Source organism: Oncorhynchus keta, unplaced genomic scaffold, assembly GCF_023373465.1.
Source record: "Oncorhynchus keta strain PuntledgeMale-10-30-2019 unplaced genomic scaffold, Oket_V2 Un_contig_3294_pilon_pilon, whole genome shotgun sequence".
NCBI classification, from domain to species: domain Eukaryota; kingdom Metazoa; phylum Chordata; class Actinopteri; order Salmoniformes; family Salmonidae; genus Oncorhynchus; species Oncorhynchus keta.
Window position 1 is genome coordinate 102,597 of NW_026287177.1, and position 20,617 is coordinate 123,213.

The 20,617-nt window shown below is 37.4% G+C and overlaps 1 protein-coding gene and 1 long non-coding RNA gene across 51 annotated transcripts in view; one reads left to right on the forward strand and one right to left on the reverse strand.

Annotated features, from left to right (window-relative positions):
* LOC127923829 (aminopeptidase Ey-like) overlaps positions 1–5,078 on the forward strand; it is a 33,922-nt gene extending 28,844 nt beyond the window's left edge. The window contains exons 11-13 of the mRNA XM_052507861.1: positions 2,828–2,904; positions 3,807–3,940; positions 4,973–5,078. Of these exons, the coding sequence (XP_052363821.1) occupies positions 2,828–2,904; positions 3,807–3,940; positions 4,973–5,032 (271 nt within the window). The 3' untranslated portion in view covers positions 5,033–5,078. The remainder of the gene's footprint in view (positions 1–2,827; positions 2,905–3,806; positions 3,941–4,972) is intronic.
* A 16-nt stretch (positions 5,079–5,094) lies between these two features.
* On the reverse strand, positions 5,095–20,067 carry LOC127923830 (uncharacterized). 50 transcript variants are annotated; one of them, XR_008115646.1, is made up of 16 exons: positions 18,886–19,295; positions 18,771–18,812; positions 16,203–17,102; positions 14,962–15,527; positions 14,270–14,594; positions 13,035–13,536; positions 11,565–11,690; positions 11,283–11,366; positions 9,225–10,144; positions 8,973–9,056; positions 8,544–8,846; positions 7,947–8,470; positions 6,868–7,035; positions 6,136–6,208; positions 5,780–5,821; positions 5,095–5,244 (listed from the first exon to the last, which is right to left on the reverse strand). It is a non-coding gene; the product is annotated as an uncharacterized LOC127923830 (long non-coding RNA). The 50 variants fall into 50 exon arrangements; XR_008115647.1 differs by lacking the exons at positions 6,136–6,208; positions 6,868–7,035 and adding exons at positions 7,445–7,674; positions 19,343–19,426; positions 19,637–19,805 and having other exon boundaries at positions 5,195–5,821; positions 7,916–8,470; positions 18,771–18,854; positions 19,012–19,084; XR_008115671.1 differs by lacking the exons at positions 6,136–6,208; positions 6,868–7,035; positions 18,771–18,812 and adding exons at positions 7,445–7,674; positions 19,343–19,426; positions 19,637–19,805 and having other exon boundaries at positions 5,195–5,821; positions 7,916–8,470; positions 16,203–16,757; positions 18,886–18,927; positions 19,012–19,084.
* Between the last annotated feature and the right edge of the window lie 550 nt (positions 20,068–20,617).

Genomic DNA, 20,617 nt, shown 5'->3' on the forward strand with positions numbered 1-20,617 from the left:
TGTGGCGGTAATAGTGGTGGTGGTAGAAGTGGTAGTAGTGGTGGTGGTGGTGGTGGTAGTAGTGGTGGTAGTAGTTGTGGCGGTAATAGTGGTGGTGGTAGAAGTGGTAGTAGTGGTGGTGGTAGAAGTGGTAGTAGTGGTGGTGGTGGTGGTAATAGTGGTAGTAGTGGTGGTGGTGGTGGTAGTAGTGGTGGCGGTAATAGTGGTGGCGGTAATAGTGGTGGTGGTAGAAGTGGTGGTAGTAGTTGTGGTGGTAATAGTGGTGGTGGTAGAAGTGGTAGTAGTGGTGGTGGTGGTGGTGGTAGAAGTCGTGGTAATAGTGGTGGTGGTAGAAGTCGTGGTAATAGTTGTGGCGGTAATAGTGGTGGTGGTAGAAGTGGTAGTAGTGGTGGTGGTGGTGGTGGTGGTGGTAGTAGTGGTGGTAGTAGTTGTGGCGGTAATAGTGGTGGTGGTAGAAGTGGTAGTAGTGGTGGTGGTGGTGGTGGTAGTAGTGGTGGTGGTAGTAGTGGTGGTAGTAGTTGTGGCGGTAATAGTGGTGGTGGTAGAAGTGGTAGTAGTGGTGGTGGTGGTAGAAGTGGTGGTAGTAGTTGTGGTGGTAATAGTGGTGGTGGTAGAAGTGGTGGTAGTAGTTGTGGCGGTAATAGTGGTGGTGGTAGAAGTGGTGGTAGTAGTTGTATGTAATAGTGGTGGTGGTAGAAGTGGTGGTAGTAGTTGTGGCGGTAATAGTGGTGGTGGTAGAAGTGGTGGTAGTAGTTGTGGCGGTAATAGTGGTGGTGGTAGAAGTGGTGGTAGTAGTGGTGGCGGTAATAGTGGTGGTGGTAGAAGTGGTGGTAGTAGTTGTGGTAGTAGTTGTGGCGGTAATAGTGGTGGTGGTAGAAGTGGTGGTAGTAGTGGTGGCGGTAATAGTGGTGGTGGTAGAAGTGGTGGTAGTAGTTGTGGTAGTAGTTGTGTGGTAATAGTGGTGGTGGTAGAAGTGGTGGTAGTAGTTGTGGCGGTAATAGTGGTGGTGGTAGTGGTGGTGGTAGAAGTGGTAGTAGTGGTGGTGGTGGTGGTGGTAGTAGTGGTGGTAGTAGTTGTGGCGGTAATAGTGGTGGTGGTAGAAGTGGTAAGTGGTAGTAGTGGTGGTGGTGGTAGTAGTGGTGGTAGTAGTTGTGGCGGTAATAGTGGTGGTGGTAGAAGTGGTAGTAGTGGTGGTGGTGGTGGTGGTAGAAGTGGTGGTAGTAGTTGTGGCGGTAATAGTGGTGGTAGTAGAAGTGGTAGAAGTGGTAGTAGTGGTGGTGGTGGTAGTAGTGGTGGTAGTAGTTGTGGCGGTAATAGTGGTGGTGGTAGAAGTGGGAAGTGGTAGTAGTGGTGGTGGTGGTAGTAGTGGTGGTAGTAGTTGTGTGGTAATAGTGGTGGTGGTAGAAGTGGTAGTAGTGGTGGTGGTGGTGGTGGTAGAAGTGGTGGTAGTAGTTGTGGCGGTAATAGTGGTGGTAGTAGAAGTGGTGGTAATAGTGGTGGTGGTAGAAGTGGTGGTAGTAGTTGTGGCGGTAATAGTGGTGGTAGTAGAAGTGGTAGTGGTGGTAGTACATTGCCTTGCGAAAGTATTCGGCCCCCTTGAACTTTGCCACCTTTTGCCACATTTCAGGCTTCAAACATAAAGATATAAAACTGTATTTTTTTGTGAAGAATCAACAACAAGTGGGACACAATCATGAAGTGGAACGACATTTATTGGATATTTCAAACTTTTTTAACAAATCAAAAACTGAAAAATTGGGCGTGCAAAATTATTCAGCCCCTTTACTTTCAGTGCAGCAAACTCTCTCCAGAAGTTCAGTGAGGATCTCTGAATGATCCCATGTTGACCTAAATGACTAATGATGATAAATACAATCCACCTGTGTGTGGTGGTGGTGGTGGTCTGTTCTCAGTCGTATGATATCTCAGTAATGACAGGAATGGTCTGATTGTACTTCCTGTCTGTTCTCAGTAGTATGATATCTCAGTAATGACAGGAATGTGATTGTACTTCCTGTCTGTTCTCAGTAGTATGATATCTCAGTAATGACAGGAATGGTCTGATTGTACTTCCTGTCTGTTCTCAGTAGTATGATATCTCAGTAATGACAGGAATGGTCTGATTGTACTTCCTGTCTGTTCTCAGTAGTATGATATCTCAGTAATGACAGGAATGGTCTGATTGTACTTCCTGTCTGTTCTCAGTAGTATGATATCTCAGTAATGACAGGAATGGTCTGATTGTACTTCCTGTCTGTTCTCAGTAGTATGATATCTCAGTAATGACAGGAATGGTCTGATTGTACTTCCTGTCTGTTCTCAGTAGTCTGATATCTCAGTAATGACAGGAATGGTCTGATTGTACTTCCTGTCTGTTCTCAGTAGTATGATATCTCAGTAATGACAGGAATGGTCTGATTGTACTTCCTGTCTGTTCTCAGTAGTATGATATCTCAGTAATGACAGGAATGGTCTGATTGTACTTCCTGTCTGTTCTCAGTAGTATGATATCTCAGTAATGACAGGAATGGTCTGATTGTACTTCCTGTCTGTTCTCAGTAGTCTGATATCTCAGTAATGACAGGAATGGTCTGATTGTACTTCCTGTCTGTTCTCAGTTGTATGATAACTCAGTAATGACAGGAATGGTCTGATAATACTGTCTGTTCCCTTTTTCTCTCCCTGTGTGTGTGTGTGTGTGTGTGTGTGTGTGTGTGTGTGTGTGTGTGTGTGTGTGTGCGTGTGCGTGTGCGCGTGCGCGTGTGCGTGCGTGTGTGCGCGTGTGCGTGTGCGTGTGTGTGTGTGTGTGTGCGTGCGTTATTTGCAGGTATGAATGGATTGTTCCTATAAAGTGGATGAAGAATGGGAAAGATCAGACTCCATACTGGTTACAGACTAAAACAGGTATGGGTTTAAACATTACATCAGATCAGACTCCATACTGGTTACAGACTAAAACAGGTTTAAACATTACATCAGATCAGACTCCATACTGGTTACAGACTAAAACAGGTTTAAACATTACATCAGATCAGACTCCATACTGGTTACAGACTAACAAATCAGATCAGAACAAAGATGTGTACCAAATGGCTCCCTATTTATTGCACTGGGCCCTGTAGTGCACTACTTTAGACCAGAAGGGCAGAAGCCCCCATAGGGCTCTGGTCTAAAGTAGTGCCACTATATAGGAATATGGCCCTGGTCTATAGTAGTACCACTATATAGGGAATAGGGTTCTGGTCTATAGTAGTACCACTATATAGGGAATAGGGTTCTGGTCTATAGTAGTACCACTATATAGGGAATAGGGCTCTGGTCTATAGTAGTACCACTATATAGGGAATAGGGCTCTGGTCTATAGTAGTGCACTATATAGGGAATAGGGCCCTGGTCTATAGTAGTACCACTATATAGGAATAGGGCTCTGGTCTATAGTAGTGCCACTATATAGGGAATAGGGCCCTGGTCAACATTAGTGCACTACATAGGGAATATGGCCCTGGTCAACAGTAGTGCACTACATAGGGAATAGGGCCCTGGTCTATAGTACTACCACTATATAGGGAATAGGGCTCTGGTCTATAGTAGTGCCACTATATAGGGAATAGGGCTCTGGTCAACATTAGTGCACTATATAGGGAATATGGCCCTGGTCAACATTAGTGCACTATATAGGGAATAGGGCTCTGGTCTATAGTAGTGCACTATATAGGGTATAGGGTCCAATTGGGACGCATTAAAGAAATCTGTTGGCTCTATGATGTGAAGGATAATCATTTATTTCCTGATTCTTTCAAATACAGCCACCCATCTACCAATGAAAACTTTGGGATCTGATTGGATGTTGGCCAATACCAAGGTTTCTGGATTCTTCAGGGTCAACTATGACAGTAGTAACTGGGATCGACTCCTCATGCAGCTCAGCACAGACCATGAGGTATCAGTCCATATGATAATGACCTCTTCACCCAGCTCAGCACAGACCATTAGGTATCAGTCCATATGATAATGACCTCCTCACCCAGCTCAGCACAGACCATGAGGTATCAGTCCATATGATAATGACCTCCTCACCCAGCTCAGCACAGACCATGAGGTAACAGTCCATATGATAATGACCTCCTCACCCAGCTCAGCACAGACCATGAGGTATCAGTCCATATGATAATGACCTCTTCACCCAGCTCAGCACAGACCATGAGGTAACAGTCCATATGATAATGACCTCTTCACCCAGCTCAGCACAGACCATGAGGTATCAGTCCATATGATAATGACCTCCTCACCCAGCTCAGCACAGACCATGAGGTAACAGTCCATATGATAATGACCTCCTCACCCAGCTCAGCACAGACCATGAGGTATCAGTCCATATGATAATGACCTCCTCACCCAGCTCAGCACAGACCAAGAGGTAACAGTCCATATGATAATGACCTCCTCACCCAGCTCAGCACAGACCATGAGGTAACAGTCCATATGATAATGACCTCTTCACCCAGCTCAGCACAGACCATGAGGTATCAGTCCATATGATAATGACTCCTCACCCAGCTCAGCACAGACCATGAGGTAACAGTCCATATGATAATGACCTCCTCACCCAGCTCAGCACAGACCATGAGGTAACAGTCCATATGATAATGACCTCTTCACCCAGCTCAGCACAGACCATGAGGTATCAGTCCATATGATAATGACCTCCTCACCCAGCTCAGCACAGACCATGAGGTAACAGTCCATATGATAATGACCTCCTCACCCAGCTCAGCACAGACCATGAGGTATCAGTCCATATGATAATGACCTCCTCACCCAGCTCAGCACAGACCATGAGGTAACAGTCCATATGATAATGATGCTTTCTAACCTGCTAAATTACTATGTCCCAGGAAGACCAGCACAAAGCCTGCTGACTGTCCCAATATGGGACCCAGACATATTTCAATGTCCCTGTGTTTATATTCAGGCTATTCCAGTGATCAACAGAGCCCAGGTTGTGGATGATGCTTTTAACCTGGCTAGGTGAGTCCTCTTCCACACAACATAGTCTTCTGTCTATATGCTATCTATATGTAGACTATCTGTAAAGTCCTCTGTCTATATTCTGTCTATATGTAGACTATCTGTAAAGTCCTCTGTCTATATTCTGTCTATATGTAGACTATCTGTAAAGTCCTCTGTCTATATGTAAACTATCTGTAAAGTCCTCTGTCTATATTCTGTCTATATGTAGACTACCTGTAAAGTCCTCTGTCTATATTCTGTCTATATGTAAACTACCTGTAAAGTCCTCTGTCTATATTCTGTCTATATGTAAACTACCTGTAAAGTCCTCTGTCTATATTCTGTCTATATGTAAACTACCTGTAAAGTCCTCTGTCTATATTCTGTCTATATGTAGACTACCTGTAAAGTCCTCTGTCTATATTCTGTCTATATGTAAACTACCTGTAAAGTCCTCTGTCTATATTCTGTCTATATGTAAACTACCTGTAAAGTCCTCTGTCTATATTCTGTCTATATGTAGACTACCTGTAAAGTCCTCTGTCTATATGTAAACTACCTGTAAAGTCCTCTGTCTATATTCTGTCTATATGTAAACTACCTGTAAAGACCTCTGTCTATATTCTGTCTATATGTAGACTACCTGTAAAGTCCTCTGTCTATATTCTGTCTATATGTAAACTACCTGTAAAGTCCTCTGTCTATATCCTGTCTATATGTAAACTACCTGTAAAGTCCTCTGTCTATATCCTGTCTATATGTAAACTACCTGTAAAGTCCTCTGTCTATATCCTGTCTATATGTAGACTATCTGTAAAGTCTTCTGTCTATATGTAAACTACCTGTAAAGTCCTCTGTCTATATTCTGTCTATATGTAAACTACTTGTAAAGTCCTCTGTCTATATCCTGTCTATATGTAAACTACCTGTAAAGTCCTCTGTCTATATCCTGTCTATATGTAGACTACCTGTAAAGTCCTCTGTCTATATGCTGTCTATATGTAAACTACCTGTAAAGTCCTCTGTCTATATTCTGTCTATATGTAGACTACCTGTAAAGTCCTCTGTCTATATCCTGTCTATATGTAGACTACCTGTAAAGTCTTCTGTCTATATGTAAACTACCTGTAAAGTCCTCTGTCTATATTCTGTCTATATGTAAACTACCTGTAAAGTCCTCTGTCTATATGTAAACTACCTGTAAAGTCCTCTGTCTATATTCTGTCTATATGTAGACTACCTGTAAAGTCCTCTGTCTATATTCTGTCTATATGTAGACTATCTGTAAAGTCCTCTGTCTATATGTAGACTACCTGTAAAGTCCTCTGTCTATATTCTGTATATATGTAAACTATCTGTAAAGTCCTCTGTCTATATTCTGTCTATATGTAAACTATCTGTAAAGTCCTCTGTCTATATGTAAACTACCTGTAAAGTCCTCTGTCTATATTCTGTCTATATGTAAACTACTTGTAAAGTCCTCTGTCTATATTCTGTCTATATGTAAACTACCTGTAAAGTCCTCTGTCTATATGTAGACTACCTGTAAAGTCCTCTGTCTATATGTAAACTACCTGTAAAGTCCTCTGTCTATATTCTGTCTATATGTAGACTACCTGTAAAGTCCTCTGTCTATATCCTGTCTATATGTAGACTACCTGTAAAGTCTTCTGTCTATATTCTGTCTATATGTAGACTACCTGTAAAGTCCTCTGTCTATATTCTGTCTATATGTAAACTATCTGTAAAGTCCTCTGTCTATATGTAAACTACCTGTAAAGTCCTCGGTCTATATCCTGTCTATATGTAAACTATCTGTAAAGTCCTCTGTCTATATTCTGTCTATATGTAAACTACCTGTAAAGTCCTCTGTCTATATTCTGTCTATATGTAGACTACCTGTAAAGTCCTCTGTCTATATTCTGTCTATATGTAAACTACCTGTAAAGTCCTCTGTCTATATTCTGTCTATATGTAAACTACCTGTAAAGTCCTCTGTCTATATTCTGTCTATATGTAGACTACCTGTAAAGTCCTCTGTCTATATCCTGTCTATATGTAAACTACCTGTAAAGTCCTCTGTCTATATGCTGTCTATATGTAAACTACCTGTAAAGTCCTCTGTCTATATCCTGTCTATATGCTGTCTATATGTAAACTACCTGTAAAGTCCTCTGTCTATATGTAAACTACCTGTAAAGTCCTCTGTCTATATGTAGACTACCTGTAAAGTCCTCTGTCTATATTCTGTCTATATTCTGTCTATATGTAAACTACCTGTAAAGTCCTCTGTCTATATGTAGACTATCTGTAAAGTCCTCTGTCTATATTCTGTCTATATGTAAACTACCTGTAAAGTCCTCTGTCTATATGCTGTCTATATGTAAACTATCTGTAAAGTCCTCTGTCTATATTCTGTCTATATGTAAACTACCTGTAAAGTCCTCTGTCTATATGTAGACTATCTGTAAAGTCCTCTGTCTATATTCTGTCTATATGTAAACTACCTGTAAAGTCCTCTGTCTATATTCTGTCTATATGTAAACTACCTGTAAAGTCCTCTGTCTATATCCTGTCTATATGTAAACTACCTGTAAAGTCCTCTGTCTATATGTAAACTACCTGTAAAGTCCTCTGTCTATATTCTGTCTATATGTAGACTACCTGTAAAGTCCTCTGTCTATATGTAAACTACCTGTAAAGTCCTCTGTCTATATCCTGTCTATATGTAGACTACCTGTAAAGTCCTCTGTCTATATGCTGTCTATATGTAAACTACCTGTAAAGTCCTCTGTCTATATTCTGTCTATATGTAGACTATCTGTAAAGTCCTCTGTCTATATCCTGTCTATATGTAGACTACCTGTAAAGTCCTCTGTCTATATTCTGTCTATATGTAAACTACCTGTAAAGTCCTCTGTCTATATGTAAACTACCTGTAAAGTCCTCTGTCTATATTCTGTCTATATGTAAACTACCTGTAAAGTCCTCTGTCTATATTCTGTCTATATGTAAACTACCTGTAAAGTCCTCTGTCTATATGTAGACTACCTGTAAAGTCCTCTGTCTATATTCTGTCTATATGTAGACTACCTGTAAAGTCCTCTGTCTATATTCTGTCTATATGTAAACTACCTGTAAAGTCCTCTGTCTATATTCTGTCTATATGTAAACTACCTGTAAAGTCCTCTGTCTATATTCTGTCTATATGTAAACTACCTGTAAAGTCCTCTGTCTATATGTAGACTACCTGTAAAGTCCTCTGTCTATATTCTGTCTATATGTAGACTACCTGTAAAGTCCTCTGTCTATATTCTGTCTATATGTAAACTACCTGTAAAGTCCTCTGTCTATATTCTGTCTATATGTAAACTACCTGTAAAGTCCTCTGTCTATATTCTGTCTATATGTAGACTACCTGTAAAGTCCTCTGTCTATATTCTGTCTATATGTAAACTATCTGTAAAGTCCTCTGTCTATATTCTGTCTATATGTAAACTACCTGTAAAGTCCTCTGTCTATATGTAAACTACCTGTAAAGTCCTCTGTCTATATGTAAACTACCTGTGAAGTCCTCTGTCTATATTCTGTCTATATGTAAACTACCTGTAAAGTCCTCTGTCTATATTCTGTCTATATGTAAACTACCTGTAAAGTCCTCTGTCTATATGTAAACTACCTGTAAAGTCCTCTGTCTATATGTAAACTACCTGTAAAGTCCTCTGTCTATATTCTGTCTATATGTAAACTACCTGTAAAGTCCTCTGTCTATATTCTGTCTATATGTAAACTATCTGTAAAGTCCTCTGTCTATATTCTGTCTATATGTAAACTATCTGTAAAGTCCTCTGTCTATATTCTGTCTATATGTAAACTACCTGTAAAGTCCTCTGTCTATATTCTGTCTATATGTAAACTACCTGTAAAGTCCTCTGTCTATATTCTGTCTATATGTAAACTACCTGTAAAGTCCTCTGTCTATATCCTGTCTATATGTAAACTACCTGTAAAGTCCTCTGTCTATATTCTGTCTATATGTAAACTACCTGTAAAGTCCTCTGTCTATATGTAGACTACCTGTAAAGTCCTCTGTCTATATTCTGTCTATATTCTGTCTATATGTAAACTACCTGTAAAGTCCTCTGTCTATATGTAGACTACCTGTAAAGTCCTCTGTCTATATTCTGTCTATATTCTGTCTATATGTAAACTACCTGTAAAGTCCTCTGTCTATATGTAAACTACCTGTAAAGTCCTCTGTCTATATTCTGTCTATATGTAAACTACCTGTAAAGTCCTCTGTCTATATTCTGTCTATATGTAAACTACCTGTAAAGTCCTCTGTCTATATTCTGTCTATATGTAAACTATCTGTAAAGTCCTCTGTCTATATGTAAACTATCTGTAAAGTCCTCTGTCTATATGTAAACTACCTGTAAAGTCCTCTGTCTATATTCTGTCTATATGTAAACTACCTGTAAAGTCCTCTGTCTATATTCTGTCTATATGTAAACTACCTGTAAAGTCCTCTGTCTATATGTAAACTACCTGTAAAGTCCTCTGTCTATATGTAAACTACCTGTAAAGTCCTCTGTCTATATTCTGTCTATATGTAAACTACCTGTAAAGTCCTCTGTCTATATTCTGTCTATATGTAAACTATCTGTAAAGTCCTCTGTCTATATTCTGTCTATATGTAGACTACCTGTAAAGTCCTCTGTCTATATCCTGTCTATATGTAAACTACCTGTAAAGTCCTCTGTCTATATTCTGTCTATATGTAAACTACCTGTAAAGTCCTCTGTCTATATTCTGTCTATATGTAAACTACCTGTAAAGTCCTCTGTCTATATGCTGTCTATATGTAAACTACCTGTAAAGTCCTCTGTCTATATTCTGTCTATATGTAAACTACCTGTAAAGTCCTCTGTCTATATTCTGTCTATATGTAAACTACCTGTAAAGTCCTCTGTCTATATTCTGTCTATATGTAAACTACCTGTAAAGTCCTCTGTCTATATGTAAACTACCTGTAAAGTCCTCTGTCTATATGTAAACTACCTGTAAAGTCCTCTGTCTATATTCTGTCTATATGTAAACTACCTGTAAAGTCCTCTGTCTATATGTAAACTACCTGTAAAGTCATCTGTCTATATTCTGTCTATATGTAAACTACCTGTAAAGTCCTCTGTCTGTATTCTGTCTATATGTAAACTACCTGTAAAGTCCTCTGTCTATATGCTGTCTATATGTAAACTACCTGTAAAGTCCTCTGTCTATATGCTGTCTATATGTAAACTACCTGTAAAGTCCTCTGTCTATATGTAGACTACCTGTAAAGTCCTCTGTCTATATGTAAACTACCTGTAAAGTCCTCTGTCTATATGCTGTCTATATGTAAACTACCTGTAAAGTCCTCTGTCTATATGTAGACTACCTGTAAAGTCCTCTGTCTATATTCTGTCTATATGTAAACTACCTGTAAAGTCCTCTGTCTATATTCTGTCTATATGTAGACTACCTGTAAAGTCCTCTGTCTATATTCTGTCTATATGTAAACTACCTGTAAAGTCCTCTGTCTATATTCTGTCTATATGTAAACTACCTGTAAAGTCCTCTGTCTATATTCTGTCTATATGTAGACTACCTGTAAAGTCCTCTGTCTATATGTAAACTACCTGTAAAGTCCTCTGTCTATATTCTGTCTATATGTAAACTACCTGTAAAGTCCTCTGTCTATATGTAGACTACCTGTAAAGTCCTCTGTCTATATGTAAACTACCTGTAAAGTCCTCTGTCTATATTCTGTCTATATGTAAACTACCTGTAAAGTCCTCTGTCTATATGTAAACTATCTGTAAAGTCCTCTGTCTATATTCTGTCTATATGTAAACTACCTGTAAAGTCCTCTGTCTATATGTAGACTATCTGTAAAGTCCTCTGTCTATATGTAAACTACCTGTAAAGTCCTCTGTCTATATCCTGTCTATATGTAAACTACCTGTAAAGTCCTCTGTCTATATTAAACTATATGTAAAGTCCTCTGTCTATATCCTGTCTATATGTAAACTACCTGTAAAGTCCTCTGTCTATATTCTGTCTATATGTAAACTACCTGTAAAGTCCTCTGTCTATATTCTGTCTATATGTAGACTACCTGTAAAGTCCTCTGTCTATATGTAAACTACCTGTAAAGTCCTCTGTCTATATTCTGTCTATATGTAAACTACCTGTAAAGTCCTCTGTCTATATCCTGTCTATATGTAAACTACTTGTAAAGTCCTCTGTCTATATCCTGTCTATATGTAAACTACCTGTAAAGTCCTCTGTCTATATCCTGTCTATATGTAAACTACCTGTAAAGTCCTCTGTCTATATCCTGTCTATATGTAGACTACCTGTAAAGTCCTCTGTCTATATGTAAACTACCTGTAAAGTCCTCTGTCTATATTCTGTCTATATGTAAACTACCTGTAAAGTCCTCTGTCTATATCCTGTCTATATGTAAACTACTGTAAAGTCCTCTGTCTATATCCTGTCTATATGTAAACTACCTGTAAAGTCCTCTGTCTATATTCTGTCTATATGTAGACTACCTGTAAAGTCCTCTGTCTATATCCTGTCTATATGTAAACTATCTGTAAAGTCCTCTGTCTATATTCTGTCTATATGTAGACTACCTGTAAAGTCCTCTGTCTATATCCTGTCTATATGTAGACTACCTGTAAAGTCTTCTGTCTATATGTAAACTACCTGTAAAGTCCTCTGTCTATATTCTGTCTATATGTAAACTACCTGTAAAGTCCTCTGTCTATATTCTGTCTATATGTAGACTACCTGTAAAGTCCTCTGTCTATATCCTGTCTATATGTAGACTACCTGTAAAGTCTTCTGTCTATATGTAAACTACCTGTAAAGTCCTCTGTCTATATTCTGTCTATATGTAAACTACCTGTAAAGTCCTCTGTCTATATTCTGTCTATATGTAGACTACCTGTAAAGTCCTCTGTCTATATTCTGTCTATATGTAAACTACCTGTAAAGTCCTCTGTCTATATTCTGTCTATATGTAAACTACCTGTAAAGTCCTCTGTCTATATGTAGACTATCTGTAAAGTCCTCTGTCTATATTCTGTCTATATGTAAACTACCTGTAAAGTCCTCTGTCTATATTCTGTCTATATGTAGACTACCTGTAAAGTCCTCTGTCTATATGTAAACTACCTGTAAAGTCCTCTGTCTATATTCTGTCTATATGTAGACTACCTGTAAAGTCCTCTGTCTATATCCTGTCTATATGTAGACTACCTGTAAAGTCTTCTGTCTATATGTAAACTACCTGTAAAGTCCTCTGTCTATATTCTGTCTATATGTAAACTACCTGTAAAGTCCTCTGTCTATATTCTGTCTATATGTAAACTACCTGTAAAGTCCTCTGTCTATATTCTGTCTATATGTAAACTACCTGTAAAGTCCTCTGTCTATATTCTGTCTATATGTAAACTACCTGTAAAGTCCTCTGTCTATATGTAAACTATAAATTCTGTCTATATGTAAACTATCTGTAAAGTCCTCTGTCTATATTCTGTCTATATGTAAACTACCTGTAAAGTCCCTGTCTATATGTCTGTAAAGTCCTCTGTCTATATTCTGTAAACTACCTGTAAAGTCCTCTGTCTATATGTAAACTATCTGTAAAGTCCTCTGTCTATATTCTGTCTATATGTAAACTACCTGTAAAGTCCTCTGTCTATATCCTGTCTATATGTAGACTATCTGTAAAGTCCTCTGTCTATATGTAAACTACCTGTAAAGTCCTCTGTCTATATCCTGTCTATATGTAGACTACCTGTAAAGTCCTCTGTCTATATCCTGTCTATATGTAACTACCTGTAAAGTCTCTGTCTATATGTAAACTATCTGTAAAGTCCTCTGTCTATATGTAGACTACCTGTAAAGTCCTCTGTCTATATTCTGTCTATATGTAAACTACCTGTAAAGTCCTCTGTCTATATGTAAACTACCTGTAAAGTCCTCTGTCTATATTCTGTCTATATGTAGACTACCTGTAAAGTCCTCTGTCTATATGTAAACTACCTGTAAAGTCCTCTGTCTATATTCTGTCTATATGTAAACTACCTGTAAAGTCCTCTGTCTATATTCTGTCTATATGTAAACTACCTGTAAAGTCCTCTGTCTATATTCTGTCTATATGTAAACTACCTGTAAAGTCCTCTGTCTATATTCTGTCTATATGTAAACTACCTGTAAAGTCCTCTGTCTATATGTAAACTACCTGTAAAGTCCTCTGTCTATATTCTGTCTATATGTAGACTACCTGTAAAGTCCTCTGTCTATATTCTGTCTATATGTAAACTACCTGTAAAGTCCTCTGTCTATATGTAAACTACCTGTAAAGTCCTCTGTCTATATTCTGTCTATATGTAAACTACCTGTAAAGTCCTCTGTCTATATTCTGTCTATATGTAAACTACCTGTAAAGTCCTCTGTCTATATGTAAACTACCTGTAAAGTCCTCTGTCTATATTCTGTCTATATGTAAACTACCTGTAAAGTCCTCTGTCTATATTCTGTCTATATGTAGACTACCTGTAAAGTCCTCTGTCTATATTCTGTCTATATGTAAACTACCTGTAAAGTCCTCTGTCTATATTCTGTCTATATGTAAACTACCTGTAAAGTCCTCTGTCTATATTCTGTCTATATGTAAACTATCTGTAAAGTCCTCTGTCTATATGTAGACTACCTGTAAAGTCCTCTGTCTATATTCTGTCTATATGTAAACTATAAAGTCCTCTGTCTATATTCTGTCTATATGTAAACTACCTGTAAAGTCCTCTGTCTATATCCTGTCTATATGTAAACTATCTGTAAAGTCTTCTGTCTATATGTAAACTACCTGTAAAGTCCTCTGTCTATATCCTGTCTATATGTAGACTACCTGTAAAGTCCTCTGTCTATATCCTGTCTATATGTAGACTACCTGTAAAGTCCTCTGTCTATATGTAAATAAAGTCCTCTGTCTATATGTAAACTACCTGTAAAGTCCTCTGTCTATATTCTGTCTATATGTAAACTACCTGTAAAGTCCTCTGTCTATATGTAAACTATAGTCCTCTGTCTATATGTAAACTACCTGTAAAGTCCTCTGTCTATGTAGACTACCTGTAAAGTCCTCTGTCTATATGTAAACTACCTGTAAAGTCCTCTGTCTATATTCTGTCTATATGTAAACTACCTGTAAAGTCCTCTGTCTATATTCTGTCTATATGTAAACTACCTGTAAAGTCCTCTGTCTATATTCTGTCTATATGTAAACTACCTGTAAAGTCCTCTGTCTATATGTAAACTACCTGTAAAGTCCTCTGTCTATATTCTGTCTATATGTAAACTACCTGTAAAGTCCTCTGTCTATATCCTGTCTATATGTAAACTACCTGTAAAGTCCTCTGTCTATATTCTGTCTATATGTAAACTACCTGTAAAGTCCTCTGTCTATATCCTGTCTATATGTAAACTACCTGTAAAGTCCTCTGTCTATATTCTGTCTATATGTAAACTACCTGTAAAGTCCTCTGTCTATATTCTGTCTATATGTAAACTACCTGTAAAGTCCTCTGTCTATATTCTGTCTATATGTAAACTACCTGTAAAGTCCTCTGTCTATATTCTGTCTATATGTAAACTACCTGTAAAGTCCTCTGTCTATATTCTGTCTATATGTAGACTACCTGTAAAGTCCTCTGTCTATATTCTGTCTATATGTAAACTATCTGTAAAGTCCTCTGTCTATATGTAAACTACCTGTAAAGTCCTCTGTCTATATTCTGTCTATATGTAAACTACCTGTAAAGTCCTCTGTCTATATTCTGTCTATATGTAAACTACCTGTAAAGTCCTCTGTCTATATTCTGTCTATATGTAGACTACCTGTAAAGTCCTCTGTCTATATTCTGTCTATATGTAAACTATCTGTAAAGTCCTCTGTCTATATTCTGTCTATATGTAAACTACCTGTAAAGTCCTCTGTCTATATCCTGTCTATATGTAAACTACCTGTAAAGTCCTCTGTCTATATTCTGTCTATATGTAAACTACCTGTAAAGTCCTCTGTCTATATTCTGTCTATATGTAAACTACCTGTAAAGTCCTCTGTCTATATTCTGTCTATATGTAAACTACCTGTAAAGTCCTCTGTCTATATTCTGTCTATATGTAGACTACCTGTAAAGTCCTCTGTCTATATTCTGTCTATATGTAGACTACCTGTAAAGTCCTCTGTCTATATGTAAACTACCTGTAAAGTCCTCTGTCTATATTCTGTCTATATGTAAACTATCTGTAAAGTCCTCTGTCTATATTCTGTCTATATGTAAACTACCTGTAAAGTCCTCTGTCTATATTCTGTCTATATGTAAACTACCTGTAAAGTCCTCTGTCTATATGTAAACTACCTGTAAAGTCCTCTGTCTATATTCTGTCTATATGTAAACTACCTGTAAAGTCCTCTGTCTATATTCTGTCTATATGTAGACTACCTGTAAAGTCCTCTGTCTATATTCTGTCTATATGTAAACTACCTGTAAAGTCCTCTGTCTATATTCTGTCTATATGTAGACTACCTGTAAAGTCCTCTGTCTATATTCTGTCTATATGTAAACTACCTGTAAAGTCCTCTGTCTATATTCTGTCTATATGTAGACTACCTGTAAAGTCCTCTGTCTATATTCTGTCTATATGTAAACTATCTGTAAAGTCCTCTGTCTATATTCTGTCTATATGTAGACTACCTGTAAAGTCTTCTGTCTATATGTAAACTACCTGTAAAGTCCTCTGTCTATATTCTGTCTATATGTAGACTATCTGTAAATATTCTGTCTATATGTAAACTACCTGTAAAGTCCTCTGTCTATATTCTGTCTATATGTAAACTACCTGTAAAGTCCTCTGTCTATATTCTGTCTATATGTAGACTATCTGTAAAGTCCTCTGTCTATATTCTGTCTATATGTAGACTACCTGTAAAGTCCTCTGTCTATATGTAAACTACCTGTAAAGTCCTCTGTCTATATTCTGTCTATATGTAGACTATCTGTAAAGTCCTCTGTCTATATTCTGTCTATATGTAGACTATCTGTAAAGTCTCTATATTCTGTCTATATGTAAACTACCTGTAAAGTCCTCTGTCTATATTCTGTCTATATGTAAACTACCTGTAAAGTCCTCTGTCTATATGTAAACTACCTGTAAAGTCCTCTGTCTATATTCTGTCTATATGTAAACTACCTGTAAAGTCCTCTGTCTATATTCTGTCTATATGTAGACTATCTGTAAAGTCCTCTGTCTATATTCTGTCTATATGTAAACTACCTGTAAAGTCCTCTGTCTATATTCTGTCTATATGTAAACTACCTGTAAAGTCCTCTGTCTATATTCTGTCTATATGTAAACTACCTGTAAAGTCCTCTGTCTATATGTAAACTACCTGTAAAGTCCTCTGTCTATATCCTGTCTATATGTAAACTATCTGTAAAGTCCTCTGTCTATATTCTGTCTATATGTAGACTACCTGTAAAGTCCTCTGTCTATATTCTGTCTATATGTAAACTACCTGTAAAGTCCTCTGTCTATATGTAAACTACCTGTAAAGTCCTCTGTCTATATCCTGTCTATATGTAAACTACCTGTAAAGTCCTCTGTCTATATTCTGTCTATATGTAAACTACCTGTAAAGTCCTCTGTCTATATTCTGTCTATATGTAGACTACCTGTAAAGTCCTCTGTCTATATTCTGTCTATATGTAGACTATCTGTAAAGTCCTCTGTCTATATGTAAACTACCTGTAAAGTCCTCTGTCTATATTCTGTCTATATGTAAACTACCTGTAAAGTCCTCTGTCTATATTCTGTCTATATGTAAACTACCTGTAAAGTCCTCTGTCTATATGTAAACTACCTGTAAAGTCCTCTGTCTATATTCTGTCTATATGTAAACTACCTGTAAAGTCCTCTGTCTATATTCTGTCTATATGTAAACTACCTGTAAAGTCCTCTGTCTATATGTAAACTACCTGTAAAGTCCTCTGTCTATATTCTGTCTATATGTAAACTACCTGTAAAGTCCTCTGTCTATATTCTGTCTATATGTAAACTACCTGTAAAGTCCTCTGTCTATATTCTGTCTATATGTAAACTACCTGTAAAGTCCTCTGTCTATATGCTGTCTATATGTAGACTATCTGTAAAGTCCTCTGTCTATATGTCTATAAAGTCCTCTGTCTATATTCTGTCTATATGTAAACTACCTGTAAAGTCCTCTGTCTATATTCTGTCTATATATGTAAACTACCTGTAAAGTCCTCTGTCTATATCCTGTCTATATGTAAACTATCTGTAAAGTCTTCTGTCTATATGTAAACTACCTGTAAAGTCCTCTGTCTATATCCTGTCTATATGTAGACTACCTGTAAAGTCCTCTGTCTATATCCTGTCTATATGTAGACTACCTGTAAAGTCCTCTGTCTATATTCTGTCTATCTGTAAAGTCCTCTGTCTATATGTAGACTATCTGTAAAGTCCTCTGTCTATATTCTGTCTATATGTAAACTACCTGTAAAGTCCTCTGTCTATATGTAAACTACCTGTAAAGTCCTCTGTCTATATGTAAACTACCTGTAAAGTCTGTCTCTGTAGACTACCTGTATCCTCTGTCTATATGTAAACTACCTGTAAAGTCCTCTGTCTATATTCTGTCTATATGTAAACTACCTGTAAAGTCCTCTGTCTATATCCTGTCTATATGTAAACTACCTGTAAAGTCCTCTGTCTATATTCTGTCTATATGTAGACTACCTGTAAAGTCCTCTGTCTATATGTAAACTACCTGTAAAGTCCTCTGTCTATATTCTGTCTATATGTAAACTACCTGTAAAGTCCTCTGTCTATATCCTGTCTATATGTAAACTACCTGTAAAGTCCTCTGTCTATATTCTGTCTATATGTAGACTACCTGTAAAGTCCTCTGTCTATATTCTGTCTATATGTAAACTATCTGTAAAGTCCTCTGTCTATATTCTGTCTATATGTAGACTACCTGTAAAGTCTTCTGTCTATATGTAAACTACCTGTAAAGTCCTCTGTCTATATTCTGTCTATATGTAAACTACCTGTAAAGTCCTCTGTCTATATTCTGTCTATATGTAAACTATCTGTAAAGTCTGTCTATATTCTGTCTATATGTAGACTACCTGTAAAGTCCTCTGTCTATATGTAAACTACCTGTAAAGTCCTCTGTCTATATTCTGTCTATATGTAGACTATCTGTAAAGTCCTCTGTCTATATTCTGTCTATATGTCTATAAAGTCTTCTGTCTATATGTAAACTACCTGTAAAGTCCTCTGTCTATATTCTGTCTATATGTAGACTATCTGTAAAGTTCTGTCTATATGTAAACTACCTGTAAAGTCCTCTGTCTATATTCTGTCTATATGTAAACTACCTGTAAAGTCCTCTGTCTATATTCTGTCTATATGTAGACTATCTGTAAAGTCCTCTGTCTATATTCTGTCTATATGTAAACTACCTGTAAAGTCCTCTGTCTATATTCTGTCTATATGTAAACTACCTGTAAAGTCCTCTGTCTATATTCTGTCTATATGTAACTACCTGTAAAGTCCTCTGTCTATATGTAAACTACCTGTAAAGTCCTCTGTCTATATTCTGTCTATATGTAGACTACCTGTAAAGTCCTCTGTCTATATGCTGTCTATATGTAAACTACCTGTAAAGTCCTCTGTCTATATCCTGTCTATATGTAGACTACCTGTAAAGTCTTCTGTCTATATGTAAACTACCTGTAAAGTCCTCTGTCTATATCCTGTCTATATGTAGACTACCTGTAAAGTCCTCTGTCTATATTCTGTCTATATGTAAACTACCTGTAAAGTCCTCTGTCTATATTCTGTCTATATGTAGACTACCTGTAAAGTCCTCTGTCTATATTCTGTCTATATGTAGACTACCTGTAAAGTCCTCTGTCTATATGTAAACTACCTGTAAAGTCCTCTGTCTATATTCTGTCTATATGTAAACTACCTGTAAAGTCCTCTGTCTATATTCTGTCTATATGTAAACTACCTGTAAAGTCCTCTGTCTATATGTAAACTACCTGTAAAGTCCTCTGTCTATATTCTGTCTATATGTAAACTACCTGTAAAGTCCTCTGTCTATATTCTGTCTATATGTAAACTACCTGTAAAGTCCTCTGTCTATATGTCTAGTCCTCTGTATATCTGTCTATATGTAAACTACCTGTAAAGTCCTCTGTCTATATCCTGTCTATATGTAAACTACCTGTAAAGTCCTCTGTCTATATTCTGTCTATATGTAAACTACCTGTAAAGTCCTCTGTCTATATCTGTCTATATGTATCTGTAAAGTCCTCTACTATCTGTAAAGTCCTCTGTCTATATTCTGTCTATATGTAAACTACCTGTAAAGTCCTCTGTCTATATTCTGTCTATATGTAAACTACCTGTAAAGTCCTCTGTCTATATCTGTCTATATGTAACTATCTGTAAAGTCTTCTGTCTATATGTAAACTACCTGTAAAGTCCTCTGTCTATATCCTGTCTATATGTAGACTACCTGTAAAGTCCTCTGTCTATATCCTGTCTATATGTAGACTACCTGTAAAGTCCTCTGTCTATATGTAAACTATCTGTAAAGTCCTCTGTCTATATGTAGACTATCTGTAAAGTCCTCTGTCTATATTCTGTCTATATATGTAAACTATGTAAAGTCCTCTGTCTATATGTAAACTACCTGTAAAGTCCTCTGTCTATATGTAAACTACCTGTAAAGTCTATCTGTCTATATGTAGACTACCTGTAAAGTCCTATATTCTGTCTATATGTAAACTACCTGTAAAGTCCTCTGTCTATATTCTGTCTATATGTAAACTACCTGTAAAGTCCTCTGTCTATATCCTGTCTATATGTAAACTACCTGTAAAGTCCTCTGTCTATATTCTGTCTATGTGTACCAAATGGCTCCCTATTTATTGCACTGGGCCCTGTAGTGCACTACTTTAGACCAGAAGGGCAGAAGCCCCCATAGGGCTCTGGTCTAAAGTAGTGCCACTATATAGGGAATATGGCCCTGGTCTATAGTAGTACCACTATAGGGAATAGGGTTCTGGTCTATAGTAGTACCACTATATAGGGAATAGGGCTCTGGTCTATAGTAGTACCATATATAGGGAATAGGGCTCTGGTCTATAGTAGTGCACTATATAGGAATAGGGCCCTGGTCTATAGTAGTACCACTATATAGGGAATAGGGCTCTGGTCTATAGTAGTGCCACTATATAGGGAATAGGGCCCTGGTCAACATTAGTGCACTACATAGGAATATGGCCCTGGTCAACAGTAGTGCACTACATAGGGAATAGGGCCCTGGTGCCTATAGTAGTACCACTATATAGGGAATAGGGCTCTGGTCTATAGTAGTGCCACTATATGGGAATAGGGCTCTGGTCAACATTAGTGCACTATATAGGGAATATGGCCTAGTCAACATTAGTGC